Here is a 21,838-nt window from a genome sequence, read left to right as displayed (position 1 = left end):
CAACAGCCAGTCTCATTCGTCCGGGGAAGCAGTAAGCAGAGCCGTCTGCAGCAAGGAGTCACCTCCACGCATCGTGGCCGCTATTCAACGAAGTGTTGGGTGTTAAGAGGCGGTCAAACTGAGAAAGAGGCATGCAGCTAGCCGGCCCGCGCCGTTGATATGCCGTTCTACAAGGCGTGAGAGCGCGCCGGCGAGATGGGCCTGTGCTATAGGCGTATGGTCCGGCGGGCCTTGAGGTGCTCCGAGGCGTGGGTTCTACAATTAGTCTCGATATCTCGTTGCGGTAAGCCGAGGACATGGTGTTTGTGGAGCATTTATTTGCTGCATGTAACTAGGCCTGTATGGATGCTGTGCAGGAGCAAACGCGAGAGAGATATCAGAACCGTGGTGTCTGCGTTGCCCAGGATGAGAAGACAGCTGATGCGGGCCTGAAGATGCGCGTACTGAGTCGATGAGGGGTGAGGCTGGCTAGGAGAAGAGTGAGGTTGACGGGCTGAGGTTGGAAATATGCACCTGCATGGACATGTGCTGGTGCCAAGCATTTATGCAGCAGGACCGACTTCACCTCCGCTGTCCGCCATTCACCATTTCCCATCCGCACCACCTCCACCTCACTCATCGCCGCCACCTCTTGCGGCCCACCAGCGCATAACCACAGCAGCCCCGACTCGCCGACTCTGCTTCCACCCCAATTCTGCCGGAGCAACACGGCGCCGACCGCGTCTTTCATGCAGTGAACCGGAATGTCCTTCAGGTCCCCTGCATAGGGCTGGCACTCTCCAACCCACCTGGTGGTACACCACAGCCATCCGACACGCCGCCGTGCCACCACGTCGACTCCCAGCGGGCCTTGCTCGCCCTGACGACCCTCCGACACGCCTCTGCTTACCACCATGTCGGTCTGGAACCCCGACAACATCAAGGACGTCGCCGAATCAGTGGGCATCCAGGCGCTCAGCGACAACGTGGTCGACGAGCTGGCCCGGGATGTCGACTTCCGCATCACCCAGGTGCTGGAGGAGGCCCTGAAGTTCATGCGCCACGGCAAGCGGACGACGCTGGGCACACAGGACATCTCGAACGCTTTGCGCGTGCTGAACGTTGAGCCGCTGTACGGCTACGAGTCCACGCGACCACTGCGCTTTGGGGAGGCGTCAATTGGACCAGGGCAGCCGCTCTACTACGTTGAGGATGAGGAGGTGGACTTCGAGAAGATGATCAACTCGCCGCTGCCAAAAGTCCCGAAAGAGATCACTTTCACCGGTACGACACCTTTTCCCAACAAGGAAGCCCCAGACTAATCAGATCGCAGCACACTGGCTAGCGGTAGAAGGCGTGCAGCCCTCGATACCCCAAAACCCTACCTCCGCCGACTCACGACATACCGAGATGCTCCCCAAGGGACCAGGCGCAAACCCCCACCTCGCAGCTGTCAATGGCAACGACAACATCGCCGCCAAGCCGCAGATCAAGCACGTCCTCAGCAAAGAGTCCATCGAGCTCTATAACAAGCTCTGCAGCGCCCTCGTTGACGAGACAAACGAGGAATGGCGCAACGCGGCCCTCGCCTCCCTCCGCACCGATCCTGGCATCCACCAGCTCGTGTCATACCTCATAACCTTCTTCGCGGAGAAAGTAACACACAGCCTGAAGAACCTCTTCGTGCTGACGCAGATGATGCAAGCGACCGCCGCGCTGCTCTCAAACCCCACCATCTACCTCGACCCCTACATTCCATCCATCGTGCCGCCCGTCCTAACCTGCCTCATCGGCAAGCACCTGGGCCCACCCCCTACAACTACGAACACCTCCGACTCTCTCACCACCAACGGCACCACTCCCCATGCCTCCAACTCGCTCGCCCACTTCGCCCTCCGCGACCTCGCCGCCTCGATCCTCACGCACGTCTGCAAGCGCTACGCCGAGACCTCCACCACCCTGAAGCCGCGCATCGCGCGCACCTGCCTCAAGGTGTTCATGAACCCCGACATTCCCTTCGGCACGCACTACGGCGCCGTCATCGGGCTGCTCGGCATCTCCGGCCACGACGGCGTCCGCCTGCTGCTCCTCCCCAACCTACGGCTCTACGACAGCATCCTGAAGGAGGGCCTCGCAGACGAGAGCCGCAAGAACGAGGCTGAGATGGTGATCCGGGTGCTGATGCAGGGCCTGATACGGCTGGAGAGCGGCGTCGTGGGCATGGTGAACGGGGTCGGCAGCTCGGAGGGCGTGCGCGAAAGGCTGGCGGAAAAGGTGGGAGATGTGCTGGCTGAGCGGGTTCTGGTGAGCGGGCGGTCGAAGCTTGTGGCGGCGGTGCTGGAGGCGGATGTTAATCTGTGATTGGTTATGGGGGATGTGAGGGAAGGTTTCCTTAAGTCATTTGGCTACTCGCCGGAGTTTTCTCGCGGCCGGAAAAGGACGGTGGTGCGGCGTTTAAAGGGGTGCATCTGTAGCACGCTGTTTTCTCAGGTGGGTTCTGGTTTGTACTGTACATCCAAAACTCGGATAGAGATAGCCCTCGAACGAAAGAATTGAATACCAAATTTGAGCCTCGTTAGCGATCCAAAAAGGTGTACTCGCGAAAACGGATAACGATGTAATGTGACTTTGATTGATTGATTGCAGCAGTCTTGAAATCGCAGCTCTACTCATGCCACCCAAAAAGAAAAAGCACCAAAGCGTGTTGTCTGCTTGCCACCGTTCATTCTCTCGAATCGCTTTACTAGGGTGCAAGAAGTCGTCGTGGTAGAGATCATATGTTCGTGAAAGTTGCTGCCAAACGCCAGCACCCTTTGGAAAAGCGACCCTGCTCCTCCCCTCCAAATCTGATCCTCACCTCGCCTCTCTCTCTCCAGCTCCCGGCAGCCTCGGCGTCACCTAAACGTACTGGCTGAGCCATCGAATCCCCTCGCCGTAACCTATCCCCCATTAGCAAACCTCCCAAACTCCAGTCACTTCTCGAATCATGCACTCACCCTGCCGCATAACCACACTACACATAAACACCTCAATCGGCCTGATGCCCTCGAGCGGCACCTTCCCCTTGCCCGTCGTCTGGTACAGGCCCAAGCTCGCGCGCAGCTGGTCCTCGCTGACGGCGTCTGGGTGGTCGATCTTGTTGCCGAGCACGACGAAGGGCGTGTTGGACAGCTCCTCCATCGAGAGCAGCGCATCGAGCTCGGCCTTGCTCTCGGGCAGCCGCTCGTGGTCTTTCGCGTCGACGAGAAACACGATGCCGGATACTTCGGGGAAGTAGTCGCGCCACAGCCGGCGCGCCTGCTGGTGGCCGCCCAGGTCGAAAGTCGTGAATTTGACGTTGCCGATGGAGAGCTCTTCCGAGGCTGGTGCGGGTGGGAATGGTGGTTAGTGGCTAGCGAGACTTGTGGAGGTGGGGTGAGTTGGGGGTCGTGAGGGACGTACTTGGGTGGAGAGCTGTGGTCACAAACATTATTAGCCTACATTCTCTATACATGTAATTGATGGTTTTGGGGGGGTAAGAGGGCAGCTTACTTGGCTGCAAAACCGCAACCCGATCGTTCTTGAGCATGTGCAACAGCGTCGTCTTGCCGGCGTTGTCGAGGCCCAGGAATAGCAGCTTGGCGTGCTTGTTCAGCAGGCCCAGGCTGGCAAGCACATCGAAGACTGTCCCGCACGCACCATCAGATCAGCTTTCCTTCTTATTCTTCAAGTGTACGGGCCTGTTATATCATGGAACCGCAAGCCTAGCCGGAGCATGCGAGGATCGCCGGGGGAATTGCTTACACCTACGGCGAGGTTAGTGGGAGTATTGAGGAGAAGGAGGAAGGCGTGGAGAGCGCACCAGTTTACTATCCACATGGCTAGATGGTTGTTTGAGGGCAGAGTGGGTGGTGTGGGTAAGGCGAGTGTGGAACTTGAAGTTAATGTTGGCTGTCCGTGCTGCTGGTGGAAATGCAAGCTGGAAGTTTGGGGCTTGGCGTGCACGTGACCTCAAATTGCACGCCAAGTATTTGTCTCCTGATCTTTTTCTGGGGTATCCTAGAAAGAGCAGACCGATCGGAAGATATGTGCACTAACGTCATTATTTGAGCAGAGTAGAGGTCTTTCGGGAAGGATAGTAGAGGTAAATTCAATGGATGCAGTTCGAGCATGCCACAGCCTCGGACTACTTCACTTGACGGCAGTATTTCCATTGATTCATATATTTAATGTCCTATCTTTCTCTAGGTCAAACAGAGTCTGTGATGCATGTAACCTATTCAAACCAGATCTTTCCCCGCTCGTTCGTGCCCTGCACTCTTCATCATATCCTCCGTACTCTCCGTATCGAACTCGCCCCGGTTCGCCGTGACCTCGTAGGTATGGCTAACAGTAATACTCCTCTGTGTGCTCTGCGGCATTTGCAACTCCGAATCTCCAGGACGACCTGATCTATCAAGAGACGTGAGGCGATAAGACCGTGGTTCGCGTTGTTGTTTCTTGAAGCGAGAGAACACGGAGCCAATGTTGAACGAATAAGGCGAATTATGCGAATCCGCTCCTGAAGAACCTAAAATATTGCCTAAGTGTCGGCGGAAGAAGGGCTTCATGACGACTAGACAGTTGCATATTACTCCGACATTGATTTCTACGAGTCTACAGTGACGTAGAATCTTCAGCGTTAGAAAATGTGCAAAGGGAATAGTAGTGATTGGAAGACCGGGATCATACTTACGACCAAATACCAATGTCACCCTCCGCGAAAGAGATGTCTTTCTTTCCCTGCAAAGCCTTCGCGAGCCGGACTCTGATGATACTTGCAATAATCACTCTATCCAAGACAACGAACCGAGTTAGCAACGACAGAAAAGCGACTGGAACATTGTATCAAGAGCTTACAATGATCCTCCAGCAAACAGTAGTCCCAGGCCAATCTTCTGCCTGTGGGGTAGCTGTAGGCTCCATACCAAAGGAAGAGGTAAGATCATTACGAAACCATAGCAAATGATGTTGATCACTGCTGCCGCAAACGAAAGAGTGTTTAGACATCCCGACTTTGAAGAGTCGAGCGGGCTGCATCCAGCGGCGACGATTATGGTATGGGAGATGGTAAAGGCCGTTATTATGAACATTAAGACATAGATGGCGAGCCGAAATGTCTTATCTGGGGTTAGTCGATGATATCTTCAAGATATTGTCAGCACTGCTGACCATTGAGAATGATACACAAGCCATACAAAAGCAGCAGCGATATCTTAGGCATGGTAGTTGCCCAGACGTAGACAATGGCTATCGTTCCTATGAGCTTGGGACGAATTAATTTATATGAAATACTTCATGACGGCATCACCGGCCTACCTGTAGGAATGGATGGAGTTCAGTGACTGGTATGTCCCAGAAATGCTTTCCAAACCCGCTGTGTATTGCTTCACATTTCGTTAGAAGATAAATAAACCCCAGGCGTCATATCCGTTTCATCTCGTGTGTAGACTTACCAGGGAAAGAAAGAGAGGCGAACGATACAGCAAAGGCCTACGAAATCTCAGACTAGACTCTATAATCTCAATCGCGTTACTCATACCCAAGCTATTATCACCGCATCTTGGGATGTGTTAGTGACCTTGTCCGTCTTAACAAAAATAGATCTTTTGGCAGCGCTCACAGTCATCCGATCCAAACGACCTTACGATGATACCACGTGTATACAGCCGGAGAACCAGGAACAGGGTTGAGAGAGCCATATTTACCGAGGCTGCGGTAGCAACCTGCTTCTGCTTGTCGTTCATCGGTCCATGGAAGTGCGGTGTAACGCCTGGAGGAGGTGCTATAGCTCCAGGAACACTCATTATGATTCGTTGTAGACAGGATGTAGAGTAAGAAAGAGTGTATTGGAAAGACTCCCGTGAAACACCATGAAGACCGATATACAGCAAGAGGAAATCTAGGGGACAGAGCTGGAGAGCTAGGTCTTGTATGCCCACGTGTTATCGCCCTCTAGCACAAGGGTGAGAGTCATTAGCTTGATCGACGTCCTTGCGAGTAAGCCCTGCTGACATGCCGAGCGTCAAATCGCGGAGAGTAACGTACTTTCGAAGACTGGACGAAGTGATCTGCCACAGGGTACACAGATACCTGACACAGTCTGGACTTCCAAAAGTCAAAAGCATCAAGGGAAGGCGAATACACTGTAACCGGCTGCCGGCATCAACGCTAATTCCGAGAGAAAAATACACGAATCAACTGGAGATATGAAGAATAAGAAGAAGTGAGAGAATGCAGAAGGCGAGAAGCTATGGGCAGGAAACGACATATGAGAACTTGCATGAGAGCGCTCAGAGACGGAATGAAAGTGACAGCCATGCATTAGCTCTGTAACCCACTTCCTGCGTATGTATGTCCACATAGGGCTGTATGAAGCAACCCTAGAGACACATCGATGGTCACGGACCAGGGCGGCATTACATCCGGCATGACCACGCGAATGGGAATGCTGAAGGAATGGATTTGTGGATCCTGATATGTATGCAAGACTTCGCTTGCCGCAAATTTCCCCAGCTTCAGGCAGTTCCCCGGAACATGGCGTTGCGTAGGTACAATAAGGTTTACCCCAGACTGACTCGCATTGATCGCTTGCGTCTCCTGAGTCCGGGAGGAATGGATTCCGGACACGTGGGGTAAGCTTAAAGCACACAAGTCCTATTGTGGATTCAACGAACAGATATGATAGTGAACTTCACTCTTCGTTCCTCGAAGTTTCGCGGTCAGTATCTAGGTGTTCCTCAATCCAGGGGTCTGCAAAGACGAAGATGGCAAATTCAGGAGCAGACAGAAAGTCTACCGTCGGAGTAACTTTCGAGTGCGTCCGGTGTAATGCCCATTGGTCTCTCAAGGTCGTTGTCTCTCGCACTCCGGGGAGGTATCATGGGGAGCAGACCTCCTGTTGAGGCTGGCAGCCCCGATCCAATAGGACCGTTTTTACTTTTCCTTTCAGTCAGATTACCGTTGGTGGGCAGGAAGATTTTTCACAAAGCCGGGGTCGGCACAATTACGCCCCTGGTCCTACGACACGTCTCGTTTCGAAAAGAACAGGCTTCACAACTGCCGCAACGTGGAAATCGGCTTGGCACAAGAGCCTGAGAAGTTCGTTGAAAGCTGTTGTGCTGGGACTGATGATGACCTTTAAAGTCTTTCTTTAAGCGAGGATCATGACTCGACTTTTGCATAGCTGCGGGTGTCTGTAGCGTCAGGCGTGGCGTCAACGCCATAACCGTGATTCGTATGTTTGTAGTTCACAAGGTTGTGGTTGGAGCCGCGCGGAGGTCGGGACCTGTTCGGGAGACGGATCGCCTGGTCGTCGTCAAAAGAACCTTGAAGGCGGCTCACTACTCACAGCCACAAGCGCCACAGTCACAGCCGATGTCCGTCCAAAAATAATCGTCTTTCTCTTATTATTGCTCAAATCCTTCTCGTCTGCAAGCGACCTTGGCTACGGTAAGTGGGAACTTCGTAAATCTCAGTCTTCTCACCACCGTTGTAGACGACGGAAAAGCAGTCTCGCCCTTCCTAGCCACCACGACCTGATTCCTCGCCATCGCAAACTCTGTGGCAGATGCCGCATATGCCAACAGTTAGCGGATCATGATCTAGCGCACGGCAGCGGAAGCTCATACTTCAGCCTGATTTCTTCGAGTGAGGTAGGCAGGCGTGGGAGCTACATGAACAGTAGTCTTATTTCGAGAGTGGTGCTTCAGACACAGCTTGGACGATAAAACATGAGAAGCTCGCAACCATCGCATCATAGTATCGCACACTGTGACCATAGGCATTCAAAAGCAACAAAAAGCTAGATAAAGACTGAATGATAATATTAGGAAGTCGTTACGGTACTGAAAGTACCTAGGGAGTGACGAGGAGACATGTAGGAATTATTAGACTTCGTCCGCCGCGTTCTCCTTAGAGCCCTCTTGCTTGACGTGCTCCAAACCAGCTCTTCTCTCCGCGTCCTCGCGGGTCAAGAGTCGGTACTTTCCACTGCCAATCCCAAAGCGGCGTTTAATTCCCTTCCAAATCTCCACCAACAAGACGTAGACGATCAAGCATCCAAGCACTACCCCCCACTCCTCGTGAATGGGGGAATGCTTAAAGACATTCTTGTTAATGAAGGGAAGGTAGATTACCGGAAAAACGACGACAAACCCAGCGATCACAGCCCAAAATAGGAATTGATTACGCCACACGGTTGGGAATACGGAGAAGAGTCCGCCATGCTCTGATCTGGGGTCGAGGTTGAACAAAGACCGAGAGAAGTGTTTAACCTCCCAGGCGGTGGCAAGGAGGAGGAAGGTGAGCGTTGCGTAAGTAGTTGACCGCGCTCGGAAAACACCATCACAGGTGTCGTTCCATTCCTCATTACAGCCATAACCTAGTCGTGTTGCAACAGTGTGGTTTCCTGCAACAGTGTAGTTTCCTCCAAGGAGTTCTCCAAGGAGGTCTCCAAAAGTTTGGTTCCCCCCATAAGTTTGGTTCCCTCCATCGGTTTGGTTTCCTCCATCGGTTTGGTTTCCTCCATCGGTTTGGTTTACTCCAACTCCAACAGCTCCGTTTCCTCCAATAGGAATGTAAGCAACGGATGTGAACGCGGCAAGACAGAGAACGCCCATGAAAGTGCCGTAGATAAACTTGTCGATGATCAATTCCCAGGTGAAGACTCCAATGCGGAGTGAGTGAGGTGGACGGAACATGATGTTCGGTTGAGCTTCTTCAAGGCCAAGGCCAAGTGCTAGAAACGATGAAGTGATCAAATTTACCCACAGAATCTCCAGAGGTGAAAGGGGGAAGACGGAATGCCTTCCTTTTTCTTCCGCCTTTCCATTGATTTTCTTTCTTCCATCATCTTGAAAAGCTAGGCCAACCAAGAGGAGTATGACTTGAGCGATGTTGGAGATGAGCAGATGCAGCAAGAACTAGAGGAAGTTAGCTATTACGCTGGCAGCTCGAAGGAATACTCATACCTTCTGGATATTGTCGAACAGTCGACGACCTTCCTCCACCGCCTTGACAATCGAGGCAAAGTTGTCATCGGTGAGGACCATAGCCGCGGCCTGTTTAGCAACATCGCTCCCGTTCAAGCCCATTGCGACGCCAACATCTGCACGTTTCAGAGCCGGAGAATCATTGACACCATCCCCAGTCATCACGCAGAAAGCCTGCTTGCGGTGAATGGCCTCCACAACTCTGACTTTCGTAGTGGGACTGCACCGAGCTATCACTAGAGGCATATTGTCCATGGCATCGATTTCATCATCTGATAGTTTGTCGAAAGCTTCCGCAGACATGATCACCTTGCCATGATCCGCCAGTGGTACCGTGGATGGCAAAATTCCAACTTCGTGAGCTATGGCAGTCGCAGTACGAATGTGATCTCCAGTGAGCATGTGTACGCTGATTCCCGCAAGCTGACAACGGCGGACAGCGTCAGCGGTCTCAAGGCGTGGCGGATCGTACAAGCCTACAAGACCGACGAGATCAAGAATGGCCTCGACACGTTTACGATCGGATAGATTAAAGCCATTGGGTAGTGATCTGTGGGCGGCACAAAGTACTCGAAGGCCTTCTCCAGCCATTTCGTCAGCGATGGACCGTATTTCTAGCTTCTCCTGATCCGAACAGGCTAGAAGTGGTAGTATTATTTCGACGGCTCCTTTCGTGAAAGCTTCCATGCCGGAAGGGGTTCGATATACCACAGTCATCCGTTTTCCGGCGGAGTCGAAGGAGAACTCAGCTGCGTGCTGCATGTCGTCGTTGAGGACGTCCGCCCTTCCCATGTTCACTCGTAGTGCGAGAACGTGCAGAGCAATCTCCGTAGGCTCTCCAATAGCTGTCCATTCGTTGTTTTGGGTGGGTTGCGCAGACTTCTCAGGGGGAGCGGCTCCGTCCACTTGAGTTTGAGAAAATGGCTCTTGTTCTGGATCAGAGTTTTCAACGCTCTTTGAGGGTTGTGGTCTTTGAACTGAAGATAGATTGCAGAGAGCAATCGTTCGCATGAGCAGGGACATCCCTGGGCTTGGAACATGATTGATTCTGTCGATTTCCTCGTCGTCCAGCTTCACATATCCGTTCGTTGGGTCGAATGGCTTGGTTGAGTCGTGAATTGAGAGAACGCCTGTACCAGGGATCCATGCCTGCCGCGCGATCATTCGCCCTTGGGTAAGAGTTCCAGTCTTGTCCGAGCATATGTGCGTGACGCCTCCGATAGCTTCCAAGGCCTGGATGTTTCGGGTAAGGACATTTCCTTTAGCCATAGCTTTGCTTCCAACTGCCAAAGTAATAGTAAGAACCGCAAGAAGAGATTCTGGAATGACGGCCACAGCAACACATATGCCGTAAATTACGACCTCTCCATGAAATTTCCACAAGTTTGCTGAAAAGACGATGACGGCCAAAAGTATTGCGAGAGCGAACAGCAGGAGTGCAAACTTGCTTAAGCTGGCGGAAAGCGGAGTTCCATTGAGGCCGAGAATATTTTTGACACCACGAACGAAGGACTTCATTTTCTGCATAGCTTTGTTTTGTTTCTTTTCCACATCTTGAGTGTCGTCTTGTTGTTGAAGCATGCCAGCAATCTTTCCCACTTCAGTGTCCATACCAGTACAAACGACTATGCCTGTCCCCCGCCCTGCGGTCATCGTGCTCTGGGAGAAAGCCATGTTGCTGCGATCTGCAACAGGGAGGTCTGCATCGGCGAATATCGCAATTGGATCTTTCAAGACTGGAAGCGATTCGCCGGTGAGATTAGCCTCGTCCGCTGTCGTGTTTATGCCATCAAAGAGGCGCAGGTCTGCAGGAACGATGTCTCCGACGGATAGTTTGACCACATCACCGGGGACGAGATCTTCTGCCTTGATGTTCATAGTGCGTCCATCGCGGACGACCGTCGCTGTCGGGGCAGAGAGGGCCATCAGGGACGCGATGTTCTTCTCGGCACGGTAGTCTTGCAGGAAGCCCACGACAACATTGAGGACAATCACCGCGGTGATGACGCCGCCTTCGGTCCAATCCCTGATGGCGAAGCTTAGGGCCATAGTCGCAAGTAGAACAACAGTCAGGCTGTTCGACACCTGTCTCAGCAGAATTTCCCACACGGGAACCCCTTTAGCTTCCTTAAGCAGGTTAGGCCCATGTTCGCGAAGGCGAGATTCAGCTTCGGTCGAAGTGAGTCCTTGTCTGAATGATGGTTAGCAGAAGTTTGTATTTTCGAAGTCCATCACCCTACTGTAGATGGGCGTCCAATAGCCCGGCAACGGTTTCGGGTTCAAGGGTATGAGACACTTTGACATGCTTGTTAGTCCAGGCATTATGTACGTTTTCATTCGGTACGTCAAGCACAGTCTGTTCCTTCTCTCGAGCTTCTTCGGGACGGCATAAAGGAGGTTCAGTCGACTCCTCAGCTGCAGTTTGGGAGTTCTCTTCGCCCATTCAATAAAGATAAAGACTGTCTTCGCAGCGCGAGGAGCGAGTTGAGGAAGAATGAGCGGCAGTGGGGGTCGATGTATAGTGATTGGGAATGCGGGTGGGGTAGCACACAACAGCGGCCGGGATACGTGGAAGGGTCCCGCCCAGGCCTCCCATAACCTTGGTATGGGCGAATGACGCCTTCCAATTGAATGATGACTGAACAACCATTGCAAGCGGGGTGGCAGTCATGGACGGTAAGTAAGTGGACCCAGGAAGTGTTGCAAGGCCCATCATACTTGCGAAGAAAGAAAAAAGTCTTAATTTGTTTGTTCTGAAAGGTTCGACTGAGATGCTTTCCCAGCTCAACGTGGCCAACACAGCAAGAGATAGTGAGCCGACTCCGCTTCAACGCCGAGATGTTGGATGTGACGAGATACCGCATTCTGCATGGGTTGTAGCAAAGTAGGGTGGAGAAAAGGGTGAGTGATGAGCCGGCGCCAGGCAACCAACGAGCATCTGTCTTGCTAAGCAGCTGGGCAGCGTAGTTCTTAAGCGTTTGAAATGGCGCAACTTGTGACAAGATGTTGATAGAGGATAGATGAAAGTTTTACAGATTTGATGGTCATGACGAGGAATGCAACGTCAAAAGAGAGTTGAGACGGAGTAAAACGGTAAAGATCACGTGATATTGACCCTTGTTTCTTTTTGGACTACCTCGGGTAAGATAATCCGGGGTTGTTTCTCCTCTCACTCCTGGATTCCACCAAGCCTGAATGACGGCTTGCGGATACATATGGAATCCCTTTAGCAATCAATGCCCAGTCCTGTCGCCTCCTGCCTAACAATGTTCCCAAACTCCCAACCGAAAAAATGCAATTCATTTCATCGCCAGTTGATCCTGCACAAATTTCTCCATCTCAACACCAAGCCACCGAGGTCAACTATTCCGACCCTCAATCTCCTGCTCACTAAAGCCACTCCCCTTCCTGGGCATAAGCTGGTGTTCCGCTTCCGCGAGGGCCGCTTCACGACTCATATTGAACGTAGCAGCAAGGTACGCCGCATATCGACCCCGATACGCCGCCGCGGTGTCTTTAGGCTCGAAGAGTTTACGGGACTGCTTTGGAGATTCTAGATGGTATCATATTAGTTCATGAAACGCGTTGAGCTTTGCCCACAAGGGGATGAAAGACCTGGTTCTGGCTGCAGAACTATCGAAGGAGGTGGTGAGTTTTTAGTAGTTGAGAAAGGGAGATGCGGCATCTTGACTGAAGATCGTCGAACTTTGGTTAGCGGGACGACAGAAAGCGAGCTAGAGCGAGTAGAGCGAGGCGGTCGATCAAGGCTTGCAGTATGGAGACTGGCTAGAGAGGCGATGAACAGAAGCAAAATCACAGCCGATCACGAACTTTATATACACGATGCTGGAAGTGGCCGATCTCGATGCAGCTGAGCAGCTGCGCACAGGCCTCACCGCTTTTTCCTATTATGCCATGGCCATGCCTGTTTCGGCGTGTCCTATATGTTGTCCCATGCAAGGCCGTGTCAGTTCGAGGCATTAATAACCAATAAGGTACCAGTGGCGGGATGCCATGGGACTGATGACGCAAATACGTTTTGTCCCTTGGGGCCAGATCAGTGGCTAGAACGGCATTGAGACATTCACGATACAATTGTCTAATTCCGCCGCTGCATTGTGTGGTTTCCGGAAAACAAGACGCAATACTGAGTGGCTGGGACTCTCCGCTCTTCCGACGTCCGATCAAAGAGCTCTGAGTCGTACCAATGCGTCGGTACCTGAGTTGTTGAGAGCACCCAAATACTGCACTACAGTGTACTACTGCACATGTACGACCGGAGGCACACAGCGGATTCTACAGCTGCCACGTAGAACCACAAACAACTTCAGGAGCTGGAGTAAACGCCGGCTCTGACTCGGATGCTGCCGCGAAGATCGCTGTCAATAAAGTGGAGTAAGTTCCTTCTGCCGTTCGGAGCATCATCGTGGCGTATGCAAATCCTACGCCGGACCAACCGTGATAGCGCCAGACGCGCTATCGTATGTATTGTACTGTATGTAACTTGGTCTCGATGCTTTTGCCGGGTCGGCCTCTGTCCGATTGGATCCATGGACACCACTGGTGCTTGGACGTGTGGCTCATGACATCGTGAGTTGGGAAAGTTGTCGTCTGACTTCGTCTTGCTTTGCGGTCAAGAAGGCGATGGGGTAGGGTCGAGTCATTTCTAAAACTCTTCGTTATAGCCATCATGGCGATGTGTTGTTTTAGACGAGAAATCCAGGAGAACACGATAAGTTTGAAGTCTTGCTTTGACAATGATGCGTGGACAAGGACGAATGGGAACTAGGGAGCCAAATCTCGTGATGAATCGTGATTATCTCTCGTCATTCAACCAATTAAGCCACACCTAATCTTAGCATGCGCTGACCAAACTATACTCAGGATCTCATGCCGCCAGTTCCCTCTTCCCATAATCGCGACTTTCACCCCTAAAGCATACTACCCTTCTTTCTGCCCCTTCTCCTTCCGGCTCTCCAACTCCACCGGCGCCATCGTCGCCTCCAGTTCCTGCGGGGTTGACTGCTTTCTGTCACTCGCTTCGGGCCAACCCACCATCTCCGTCAATCCTGTGTGCGGTTCTGCGTCTACCTCAACCGGTGGTCCTTCCTTCTCCTGCACATGGCGTCGTTGTCGTAAAAAGACCAAGGCGAGAAGGCCGAGGGCTATTACGCCTACAGGCACGCTCACTCCGGCGGCGATGGCAACGGTGCGGCTCGAGGAGTTTTTAGACCCTTCGGAAGAGTTTGACGTAGCGGTAGCACGAGCTGTGCTCGGGAAGGGCGTTGACGCCGGACGTGCGGTCGAAAAGAGGGAAGATGGTGCTGTTATAGCTGCGGCTGATGAGATAGTCGATGAGCCTGAGTTAATCAGTACGCGTTATGGCAGGTTGGAATTCGTATCGAACCTACCTGTCGCATTCAACTCTTCGAAACCTAGTTCGCAATAGCTGCTAAATACTTCCAGCGCGGATGTTGCTTGCCCAGGATCCTGCGCGCAGCTTGATCTTACATCCCGCGAAATTATGCTACTGAAGATCGCAGAGCTCTGGAAGCAGAAGCACCCGTAGGATGTCCTCTGACCCCCGTCGCCGCAGCCGGAACTCATGTCGCGCACTATCGTACGGACCTCCGCTTCAGCGCATGACGAGAGGAGGGAGTATTCCGGCACTTGGTTGATGTAGATCTTGGTGGGGCCTGAAGCCAAGTACGGAGGTAAAAGAAAGTATATGGACAGTAGCAGTGGCCATGAAATGCTCGGATAAAACATATTGACATCTATAGCGAGAGAGTGTCTAGTGGGGAGAAGTTGGCATCAAGTCAGACCTTGGGGGTGGAAGGATCAATAGAGTCTTAAAATGCCTTTCACATGGCTGGCTGATACTAACATCAAGGAAATTCCCCTATCCTTTGCGACTAACCGGAGTGCAGCTTTGAATTCCCTAGTCATGACCCTTGGCCGTCAATGCTCCTTGAAGCATGGGGCTCTCAGCTGAAGGAGCTCACTGGGCTTTCTTCATGATGGAGGAGTTGTCGGTTCGTCCGCATTGGTTGACATTATACAGGCTGGTGGGCCCGTTTGGCCGACAAGAGACTGATGTTGCGAGTTTCGGTGGACAAGGAAGAACGGTACTTGGCTCCACTCAGCACTTGACCATCATTGCGCTACAATAGCATTGATCTGGCTGAACCTGGCTAGATCGACGAGCTCACAGGTACCATGGGTAGCCTAGCACGCTGATATCAGCACGCTATCAAGAACACCCCAATGTGCACACCCTCCGACCCCCGCTGCTCAGGCTCGGCTCAGCTTTGGCTCAGGTTTCCTAAGGTCTACTCACCTTCGCTCACCCGCTGCTTCGCAGTCTCATATGACCCACCAGAAATTGTCAAGTTTTAGCGAAGGGGCCCTCGAACCTGCCCCGGATCCTGAATCAAGGCCCCATACGGTTTGTAAACCTCAGAAGCCTACCTTCCTTCTAATGTCCACTTATTCACTCTCGAACCTCGTGTCACGTGCTAGCCCGTGACGCGGTAACCAGCAGGAGAGTAGAGGCTAACCATCCGGACGTTCCCTTCGAAGTCCCCTGTATCTCAACAATGCTAGAGACGGTCGGAAAGACGGCAGTCAACTTGCCATCTCTACAATACCCTGATCATGCTAATCACAACTAATCATTTGCTAAGAACATCCGCGTGCAGCGGCATCGGAGTGGCTTGCTCTTACCTCGACTACGAATAGCAGACACACAGACTACCACAGTGTGATCACTTCTATTCTAAAAGCTAGCGTCTCCTTAGTAAACTTCCATACCGGCTTTGGGCCTTCACGGGCACAAGTAGCGCCCAGGCGTGACATTGGATTAACTAAATCCCACTCACTATTGGGGCCTTCCTCTAGTAAATTGTTGAGAACCTGGAACTCCTTTATCGCCTGCTTACGCTCCTAAGCTGTTTCAGAGGTCCAGATATGGCATGGGCCTTTTCTATCGTATAGGAAACACCCCCAAACATAAACTCTTGATAGCCACTCCTTGCGTTCTAAACACCACTGTAGGCGCTCTGCCTTTATTCGATTTGTAAGGCCCGGCTTTCTTGTAGGCTGTCGTTGGTGACACTCCTATAGCGGCGCCTAGCTGTGATGTGTTCATATCTCTGGTGGAGCGATTTTTGGTAACAAGCTCCTTGAGCTTATTAATTCCGGCGGCGCAAGTTGGGGTTGTCGGTTTTCACGGCGGGGCAGGTCGCGATCGGGGACAGGGCAGCGTGCGAGTGAATCGGGGGAAGATTACACATGGCGCGGCATGGCCTGACAGCAGGGTGTGCGGGGAGACGAGGGGGCTGGGCGGGCGTGCCTTCTGCCTGATATTGGAGAGCTCTGCTGTTGTGAAGTAAATTTCATTGTTTCAGCTTGTGAGACCCCAACAGAATGCCGGACGACACGATTAGCTGCTTTTCTTCGCTATATCAGCCACCTGGTGCCCAAACCCCAATCATGGCTTGCGATTTGGGTTCAGCTGAGCTGCAGGTTTCAGCCGGTCAAGCCAAAAAACGGTCCAGCCTTCCCCCTCCACGCCCTCCCCTTCATAATTAGACTTAAGAATTGGACGGCGCCCGATCGCGAGCATGCTAAGACTTTTCTATCGGCCTTGGTTTTGCTTGTTGTTCCCTCTAGAGGCTTGGCCTCTCTAGCTGGGGACAGCTGAAAACAAGGAGAACAGACTACTCTGGGCCTTGAAGGCTCACCTAAATCATGAAGAAGTTACTTGGACGACAGTTGACCAAACCGGAAACTCCTGAGCCTCCAAAATTGCCAGGTGCAACACCATCACAGCAATATCTGCAGCAGCAACCTCCGCAGCAACCTCCGCAGCAACCTCCTCCGGTGGCGCATGGCTACAACTCGCCAGCAGCTCCTCAGTATCCCTATCAACCAACCCCATTTGGGCCTCCTGCGACGACTTCATTAGCGCCAGCAAGAGAAGGTCAGAATGGCCAAGTCCAGCCTACGGCCCAATACTCTGTGTATCCTGGATATCCGCCGTATGGAATGCCACAGTATGGATATAGCGGCTATCCACCGCCAAATATAGCCCTGCAATATCCTCCTGGTCAAAATCCGCAACAATGGGGACAGACATACCAACCCCCTTCAACCCAGGCGGCATCTCAATATCAAGTCCATCAATATCAAGCCCATCAACCGCATGCTCCACAGCAGTATGCTCAACCTTATCAATATCCTCTGCCACAGGCATACAATCCAGCTGGATATCCCTTGCCACCGCCCCCGCTGACAACTCCAGCTTTCCATGCCCCGGTACCCAATGCTCCACTGGCGCATGTGTCAACGTCACCTCCGGCTCCCGCTTCGGCTTCCACCCCAGATCCTACTCCAAATAGGCTAGTTTCATACACACATCCTCAACCTGTGCCGCCACCATCCCAGAGCCTAAGTCCGCCTACAAATGCCGCCATGAGCCAAACCGAACCGCCAGAGGTACCATAGAGTCCAAGCCGATCGCCACTTTCTCCGGCTTCGACTGTCCTGCTGACTCCTGACCCACCACATGGGATCAAGCAGGACTCATACTTCCCACAAATTCTTGGATCTGTCTACCCTGGACCAGAGTACGTCTCAACCGTGCCGAACGATCCCAAGGATGCAAAAAATCCAGCACCAGTGGACTTTCCTCTGAAGAATGAATCTCGTGGGCGTTCGCCGCCACCACAGTACTCTTCTCAACCAACTCCTGACCCCGATGCATCCAGGCTGACCTCTGCCATCGGATCTCTCGCTCTCGATCTGCCTGGAAACGCGCCAATCCCGACTGTCGGACATTGTCTCGCTCATCTCGAAGTCCTCGAATGCTTCTACAACCTCCGCGAACACGTCTCCAAAACCGATGACCTGTTCGGCTTCCCAGACTCGCTTGCACGGCCTATCAATGAATGGGATGACGCCAACGAAGTGAGAGAAATTGACCTCGTTCAAGAGAAGCGCTGGGCCGTTTATGTCACTCGCGCTGTCGATCGCTTCGAGGCATGGTGGGCGCGTTGTGCGCCTGCAACACGATGTGGTCAGCCAGCGCGGAAGTTGATGCAGATTGATATGGAAGGTTCTGGGGGGAGGTTGTTCGAAGCAAGTTTCCAGCATCGGTTTCAAATTCCGTTTTCAGCTGAGCGGTTGCCGCCTCTGGATGTGCTTATGGTCTGGCATGCCTATATGCTCAATCCTCGCTCGTTTGCTGAAGACTGTGTGCGACTGGGCAAGATGGACTTTTGGGCTCTTGGATTCCCGTGGGAGGCTATCAATTCTGCAATTGATTCTAACACTCTAGAATATAGACCTTCGTTGGCGGCAGTCCAGGCTTTTGAGGGCCTGACGAGACGCAAATGGGATAACCTTGCTGAATCTGATACGAAGAAGCTGAGCTGTGCGAAGTGTCGGGCCATTCTCGACGTTCCTTGGGCCTCGAAACGCGAATCACTGAAAGAGGGCATTGCGTATGAACTGAAAGATGTTCTTGGCGGTGGAGAAGGCTTCGCAGAGCCCAACTTCAAGTTCAAGTGTACTGGCTGCAGCAATATCATCAACCACAAATATCTGGAGTTCGTTAAGTTCAAGACAGACGTCGAAAATCTTGCGTCAAATGATACTCCTTTGCCAGGGACAATCTTGTCTCTCAAGGGACTGCCCGAGATGGTCAAGGTTGCCCCTTTGGCGTCGAACAACTTGTTCCCTAACTCTCTGATCAAGCAAATTATGCTTAAGGACATTGACAACCTAGGAAAGAATGGCAACGCTGGTGGTGATCTCGGCATGGATAAGGTCACAGCTCTGATCACTCCTGCAATCAGGCAAGCCAACAATGCCAAGAATGCAAAATGGGGGAATGCCTTGACGTACTCGGTCAATGGTGTCCCAAAGAAGGCTAATCTAGTTCGCAAGCCAGCGAGAATCGCAGTTAGACGTATGATGGCACGATACTACGGCAATTCCTCACCTTTTGCTCTAGACTTAGCCGGCGCAGTTATTCGACAGGGCCAATTCATGTAAGCCCTCTGCCCCCTAAGGCCTCTCTAGCTAACTCCTACAGCCAAAAAATGCATAAAATCAACTGGCTTCACGCCCCAACCACGCGCGACATTATGCAACGTCTCATCGTCAAATATGAGCGCTTCTTCTCCCTCTTCGCCCAATATCCCGGCAAAACCGTCGTGCCAACCCTCGACGTCGACCTTGCGTGGCACACACACCAACTGTCTCCGCCCCACTACTATGCCTACTCTATGCGTCTGACCAGCGGCAAGAGCTTCATCGACCACGACGATAAGATCGATGAGTCGAAACTCAGCAACGCTTTTGAGTGGACTTCGAAGGTGTATCAGAAGAAGTTTGGAGATGTGTATTCGGAATGTGCGTGCTGGTACTGCGCCGCAGTGCGCGAGTCGAACGACACAAGTGCGTCGTCGAAGATATTCGGTCGAAAGAAAGGGTCTGTATCGGCGCGTGCGGATGAGGCGAATCTGCATACTGATCCGTATACTGCACCGCATATTTCGACGCACAGCGCGATCCGCGTCCCGCAACTAGCGGCTGAGCGTGGCGAGATGATGAACCGGCTGCAGCGTCAGCATGATGAGGCGTCGCGGAAAGCGGCGAAGAGTGGGAAGAGCTCTGCGGCGAACAAAGTCATGCTTTATGGCGCGCTTGGCGCGACTGCCGCGCTGACGGCTGGAGTGTTTGCGTTTACGCCGTTTATGGCGTATGGCGGCGGTGGTGGTGGCGTTTACGTGGCCAGCCCGGCCTGTATGTCCGTTGGGGATGGGGATTATGGCAATTGTGCGGCTGGGACGTGTGGTGGCGGGGTTGCTGCAGGTAGTTGTGCGGGCTCTGGAGCGTGTGGTGGCGGGGGATCAGGTGCGTGTGGTGGCGGGGGATCAGGTGCGTGTGGAAGTGGAGGAGGATGTGGCGGCGGCGGGGGTGGAGGCTGTGGAGGTAAGCTCACCATTATGTTAAACATGTTCTTGACTGACTATATCATAGGCGGTGGTTGCGGCGGTGGATGTGGTGGTGGTTGATTTGACAGATTATCATCCAACTTTCTGCTTTGTTTTCTCAGGTTAGGGATGAGCTAAAGTGGGTGAAGTACAATTCATGCCGTCCACTTTTCCGGCACCTCAGCATAGCCAAGCCGAATTTGATGCATGTTGCTTTGAGCCTTTGTATCCATAAGGCACAAACGAACCTGGGTCGAAATTCCTGATGAAGTCGTTAGGGGCAGATCCGCAACCGAGCCGCTGAAGTACTGCAAAGCTCTAGATGCCTGGGAGACTGCAAGGGTTGCGGCTAATGCCAATGCAACAGGAACCATCCCATAATGCGCATATTATCGCTTGCTTGAAAACTGCGTCAGCGAGTCAATGAGTTGGTATATCTAAGAACAAAGTTCTCGCCCGAGCGTTGCACATTAGCGGGTTAAGTGATAGGCCCTAATTAGCTCAACATCGCCAATATCATTTTCTCTATAATTACACTTCCTAAGAAGCTTAGGGGTGTTACAGTTTAGGACCATAGCCCCAGTTTACAGCAAATTGCTATGTATTACTGTTAGTTGCTAACAATTAGAATGCTAGTAACAGAGGAGTGATACTCCGGCCGTAGCGGCTTAGCAAGAAGATACTTTACGGTCGCCCCTTAGAATCTATGTAGCTCCTTGAGCTACATCTTGTTATTCAGCCTGCCTGCCCGCTGCTGCGTAGAATACGTAGTAAATACAATTATCATTCCTGTCTGCCTGTCCAAGCTAGCTAGGGCCTTCCTGCCGACTAAGAACCGTGACAAGGGGGCTTTCTCTCAATATATAGTTGCCTCTGGTCCGTAGTTAAATCAATAGATACTTTCCTTTTTCATAAGCTCATACACTGAACTCACAGAACCTATTAGCTATTTATGGGTTTACCTTTGCATGGATAATAAAGTGGCGCAGATCAGCGTCAGGCTGTTTTTCATTGGTGGGTAAGTTTACTCGAGAATTGGGCCCTGAAACTAGAACCTGGAACCTAGTAGGTCTATGGACCCGGACATGGGCCTTCTGAGGCAGGGTGATGACCCCACCAAAACTGGGTTCCAACGAGCTGCTCTGTCTCGGCTCAGGATGCGCTCACCTAGCACAGCCACAGCTCAGGTTGGAGCATGAACAGCTCAGTTCCCTGAACGGGAAAGGAAATTGCTTGGGTGCACATTGGGATATCGTACTACCTGTTATCCACCGAGGTTCGTGTTTTCAGCATAAATGAAGTAAGCTAAGTAGCCAAGCTTCTGAAATTGCAGTCTTGTGCGCTCCTCCCTTAATGCTTACCGTCGCTTACGGATTTCGCAGAATGGTTCCGAATGAGGCGATATGCGTAGGGTTGCGATCGAAGTATAACGAGAGGGCGAACATGAGGCAAAGTACCTAAGTGAGTAACCCCGAGTGGTCCATCTATTCTACGAAATCGATCTTCGAAATCATGAACGTTCATGTGGCGGAGTCGGACAGTCCGTGGTATATAAATTGGTGTGTGGTAATCCCCTGCTTAGTAATACGAATTGCGTTGTCTAATGCGGAAGGTGAGTCCCCCATAGTAGCTGAGTTGTGAGGACTCCTTTCATGCTGAAATCTAAGAAGGCACTTTAATTCAAAGCTCGCAGTTCGCAAACTTAGACTCGATGTTTCTTATGCTCCGTAGGGCTCAAGCTTTTCAAGTCGCAAGACGCCACGATTGGGCTCTCGGTCTTCCCGAAGTTTCAATAGCTTCCTGTTAGAGAGTGGAGTGTCCCGGTCCGTTGCAGATCGTTTCGAT

At 52.2% G+C, this 21,838-nt stretch overlaps 8 protein-coding genes across 8 annotated transcripts; 4 read left to right on the top strand and 4 right to left on the bottom strand.

Annotated features, from left to right (window-relative positions):
* Nucleotides 1–163: 163 nt before the first annotated feature.
* Nucleotides 164–571, top strand: BDZ99DRAFT_140328 (uncharacterized protein). The gene has a single exon (XM_033712682.1). The coding sequence runs from the start codon at nt 196–198 to the stop codon at nt 430–432; it is 237 nt and encodes a 78-aa protein (XP_033583585.1). The 5' UTR covers nt 164–195; the 3' UTR covers nt 433–571.
* Nucleotides 572–893: 322 nt separating this feature from the next.
* BDZ99DRAFT_407601 (TAF-domain-containing protein) lies at nt 894–2,340 on the top strand (the record flags this gene model as incomplete). Its single annotated transcript, XM_033716484.1, has 2 exons — nt 894–1,263; nt 1,313–2,340. The coding sequence occupies 2 exons, from the start codon at nt 894–896 to the stop codon at nt 2,338–2,340; spliced, it is 1,398 nt and encodes a 465-aa protein (XP_033583584.1).
* An 84-nt stretch (nt 2,341–2,424) lies between these two features.
* Nucleotides 2,425–3,864, bottom strand: BDZ99DRAFT_458467 (small COPII coat GTPase sar1). The gene is made up of 5 exons (XM_033718920.1): nt 3,819–3,864; nt 3,511–3,642; nt 3,421–3,432; nt 2,976–3,341; nt 2,425–2,918 (listed from the first exon to the last, which is right to left on the bottom strand). The coding sequence occupies exons 1-5, from the start codon at nt 3,835–3,837 to the stop codon at nt 2,878–2,880; spliced, it is 570 nt and encodes a 189-aa protein (XP_033583583.1). The 5' UTR covers nt 3,838–3,864; the 3' UTR covers nt 2,425–2,877.
* A 273-nt stretch (nt 3,865–4,137) lies between these two features.
* Nucleotides 4,138–5,804, bottom strand: BDZ99DRAFT_494414 (uncharacterized protein; the record flags this gene model as incomplete). The annotated part of the gene is made up of 7 exons (XM_033723310.1): nt 4,138–4,614; nt 4,694–4,789; nt 4,858–5,142; nt 5,196–5,263; nt 5,317–5,374; nt 5,454–5,490; nt 5,621–5,804. 7 exons carry the CDS (start codon nt 5,802–5,804, stop codon nt 4,239–4,241), a joined length of 1,104 nt encoding a protein of 367 aa, XP_033583582.1. The 3' UTR covers nt 4,138–4,238.
* A 1,710-nt stretch (nt 5,805–7,514) lies between these two features.
* Nucleotides 7,515–11,511, bottom strand: BDZ99DRAFT_494413 (sodium transport ATPase). The gene is made up of 3 exons (XM_033723309.1): nt 11,231–11,511; nt 8,970–11,181; nt 7,515–8,921 (listed from the first exon to the last, which is right to left on the bottom strand). Exons 1-3 carry the CDS (start codon nt 11,431–11,433, stop codon nt 7,887–7,889), a joined length of 3,450 nt encoding a protein of 1,149 aa, XP_033583581.1. The 5' UTR covers nt 11,434–11,511; the 3' UTR covers nt 7,515–7,886.
* A 1,368-nt stretch (nt 11,512–12,879) lies between these two features.
* On the top strand, nt 12,880–14,880 carry BDZ99DRAFT_494412 (uncharacterized protein). The gene is made up of 4 exons (XM_033723308.1): nt 12,880–12,956; nt 13,246–13,385; nt 13,875–14,378; nt 14,534–14,880. Exons 1-4 carry the CDS (start codon nt 12,906–12,908, stop codon nt 14,634–14,636), a joined length of 798 nt encoding a protein of 265 aa, XP_033583580.1. The 5' UTR covers nt 12,880–12,905; the 3' UTR covers nt 14,637–14,880.
* A 1,604-nt stretch (nt 14,881–16,484) lies between these two features.
* On the top strand, nt 16,485–20,508 carry BDZ99DRAFT_566422 (uncharacterized protein; the record flags this gene model as incomplete). Its single annotated transcript, XM_033727580.1, has 6 exons — nt 16,485–16,517; nt 16,749–17,489; nt 17,574–19,045; nt 19,090–19,802; nt 19,876–19,991; nt 20,040–20,508. 6 exons carry the CDS (start codon nt 16,485–16,487, stop codon nt 20,118–20,120), a joined length of 3,156 nt encoding a protein of 1,051 aa, XP_033583578.1. The 3' UTR covers nt 20,121–20,508.
* On the bottom strand, nt 19,971–20,508 carry BDZ99DRAFT_458461 (uncharacterized protein). Its single transcript, XM_033718919.1, has 2 exons — nt 20,040–20,508; nt 19,971–19,991 (listed from the first exon to the last, which is right to left on the bottom strand). Exon 1 carries the CDS (start codon nt 20,365–20,367, stop codon nt 20,149–20,151), a length of 219 nt encoding a protein of 72 aa, XP_033583579.1. The 5' UTR covers nt 20,368–20,508; the 3' UTR covers nt 19,971–19,991; nt 20,040–20,148.
* Nucleotides 20,509–21,838: the final 1,330 nt, after the last annotated feature.

This window comes from Mytilinidion resinicola (assembly GCF_010093595.1).
Source record: "Mytilinidion resinicola strain CBS 304.34 unplaced genomic scaffold BDZ99scaffold_2, whole genome shotgun sequence".
Taxonomy (NCBI): domain Eukaryota; kingdom Fungi; phylum Ascomycota; class Dothideomycetes; order Mytilinidiales; family Mytilinidiaceae; genus Mytilinidion; species Mytilinidion resinicola.
This window is presented reverse-complemented; position numbering and strand designations above follow the sequence as displayed.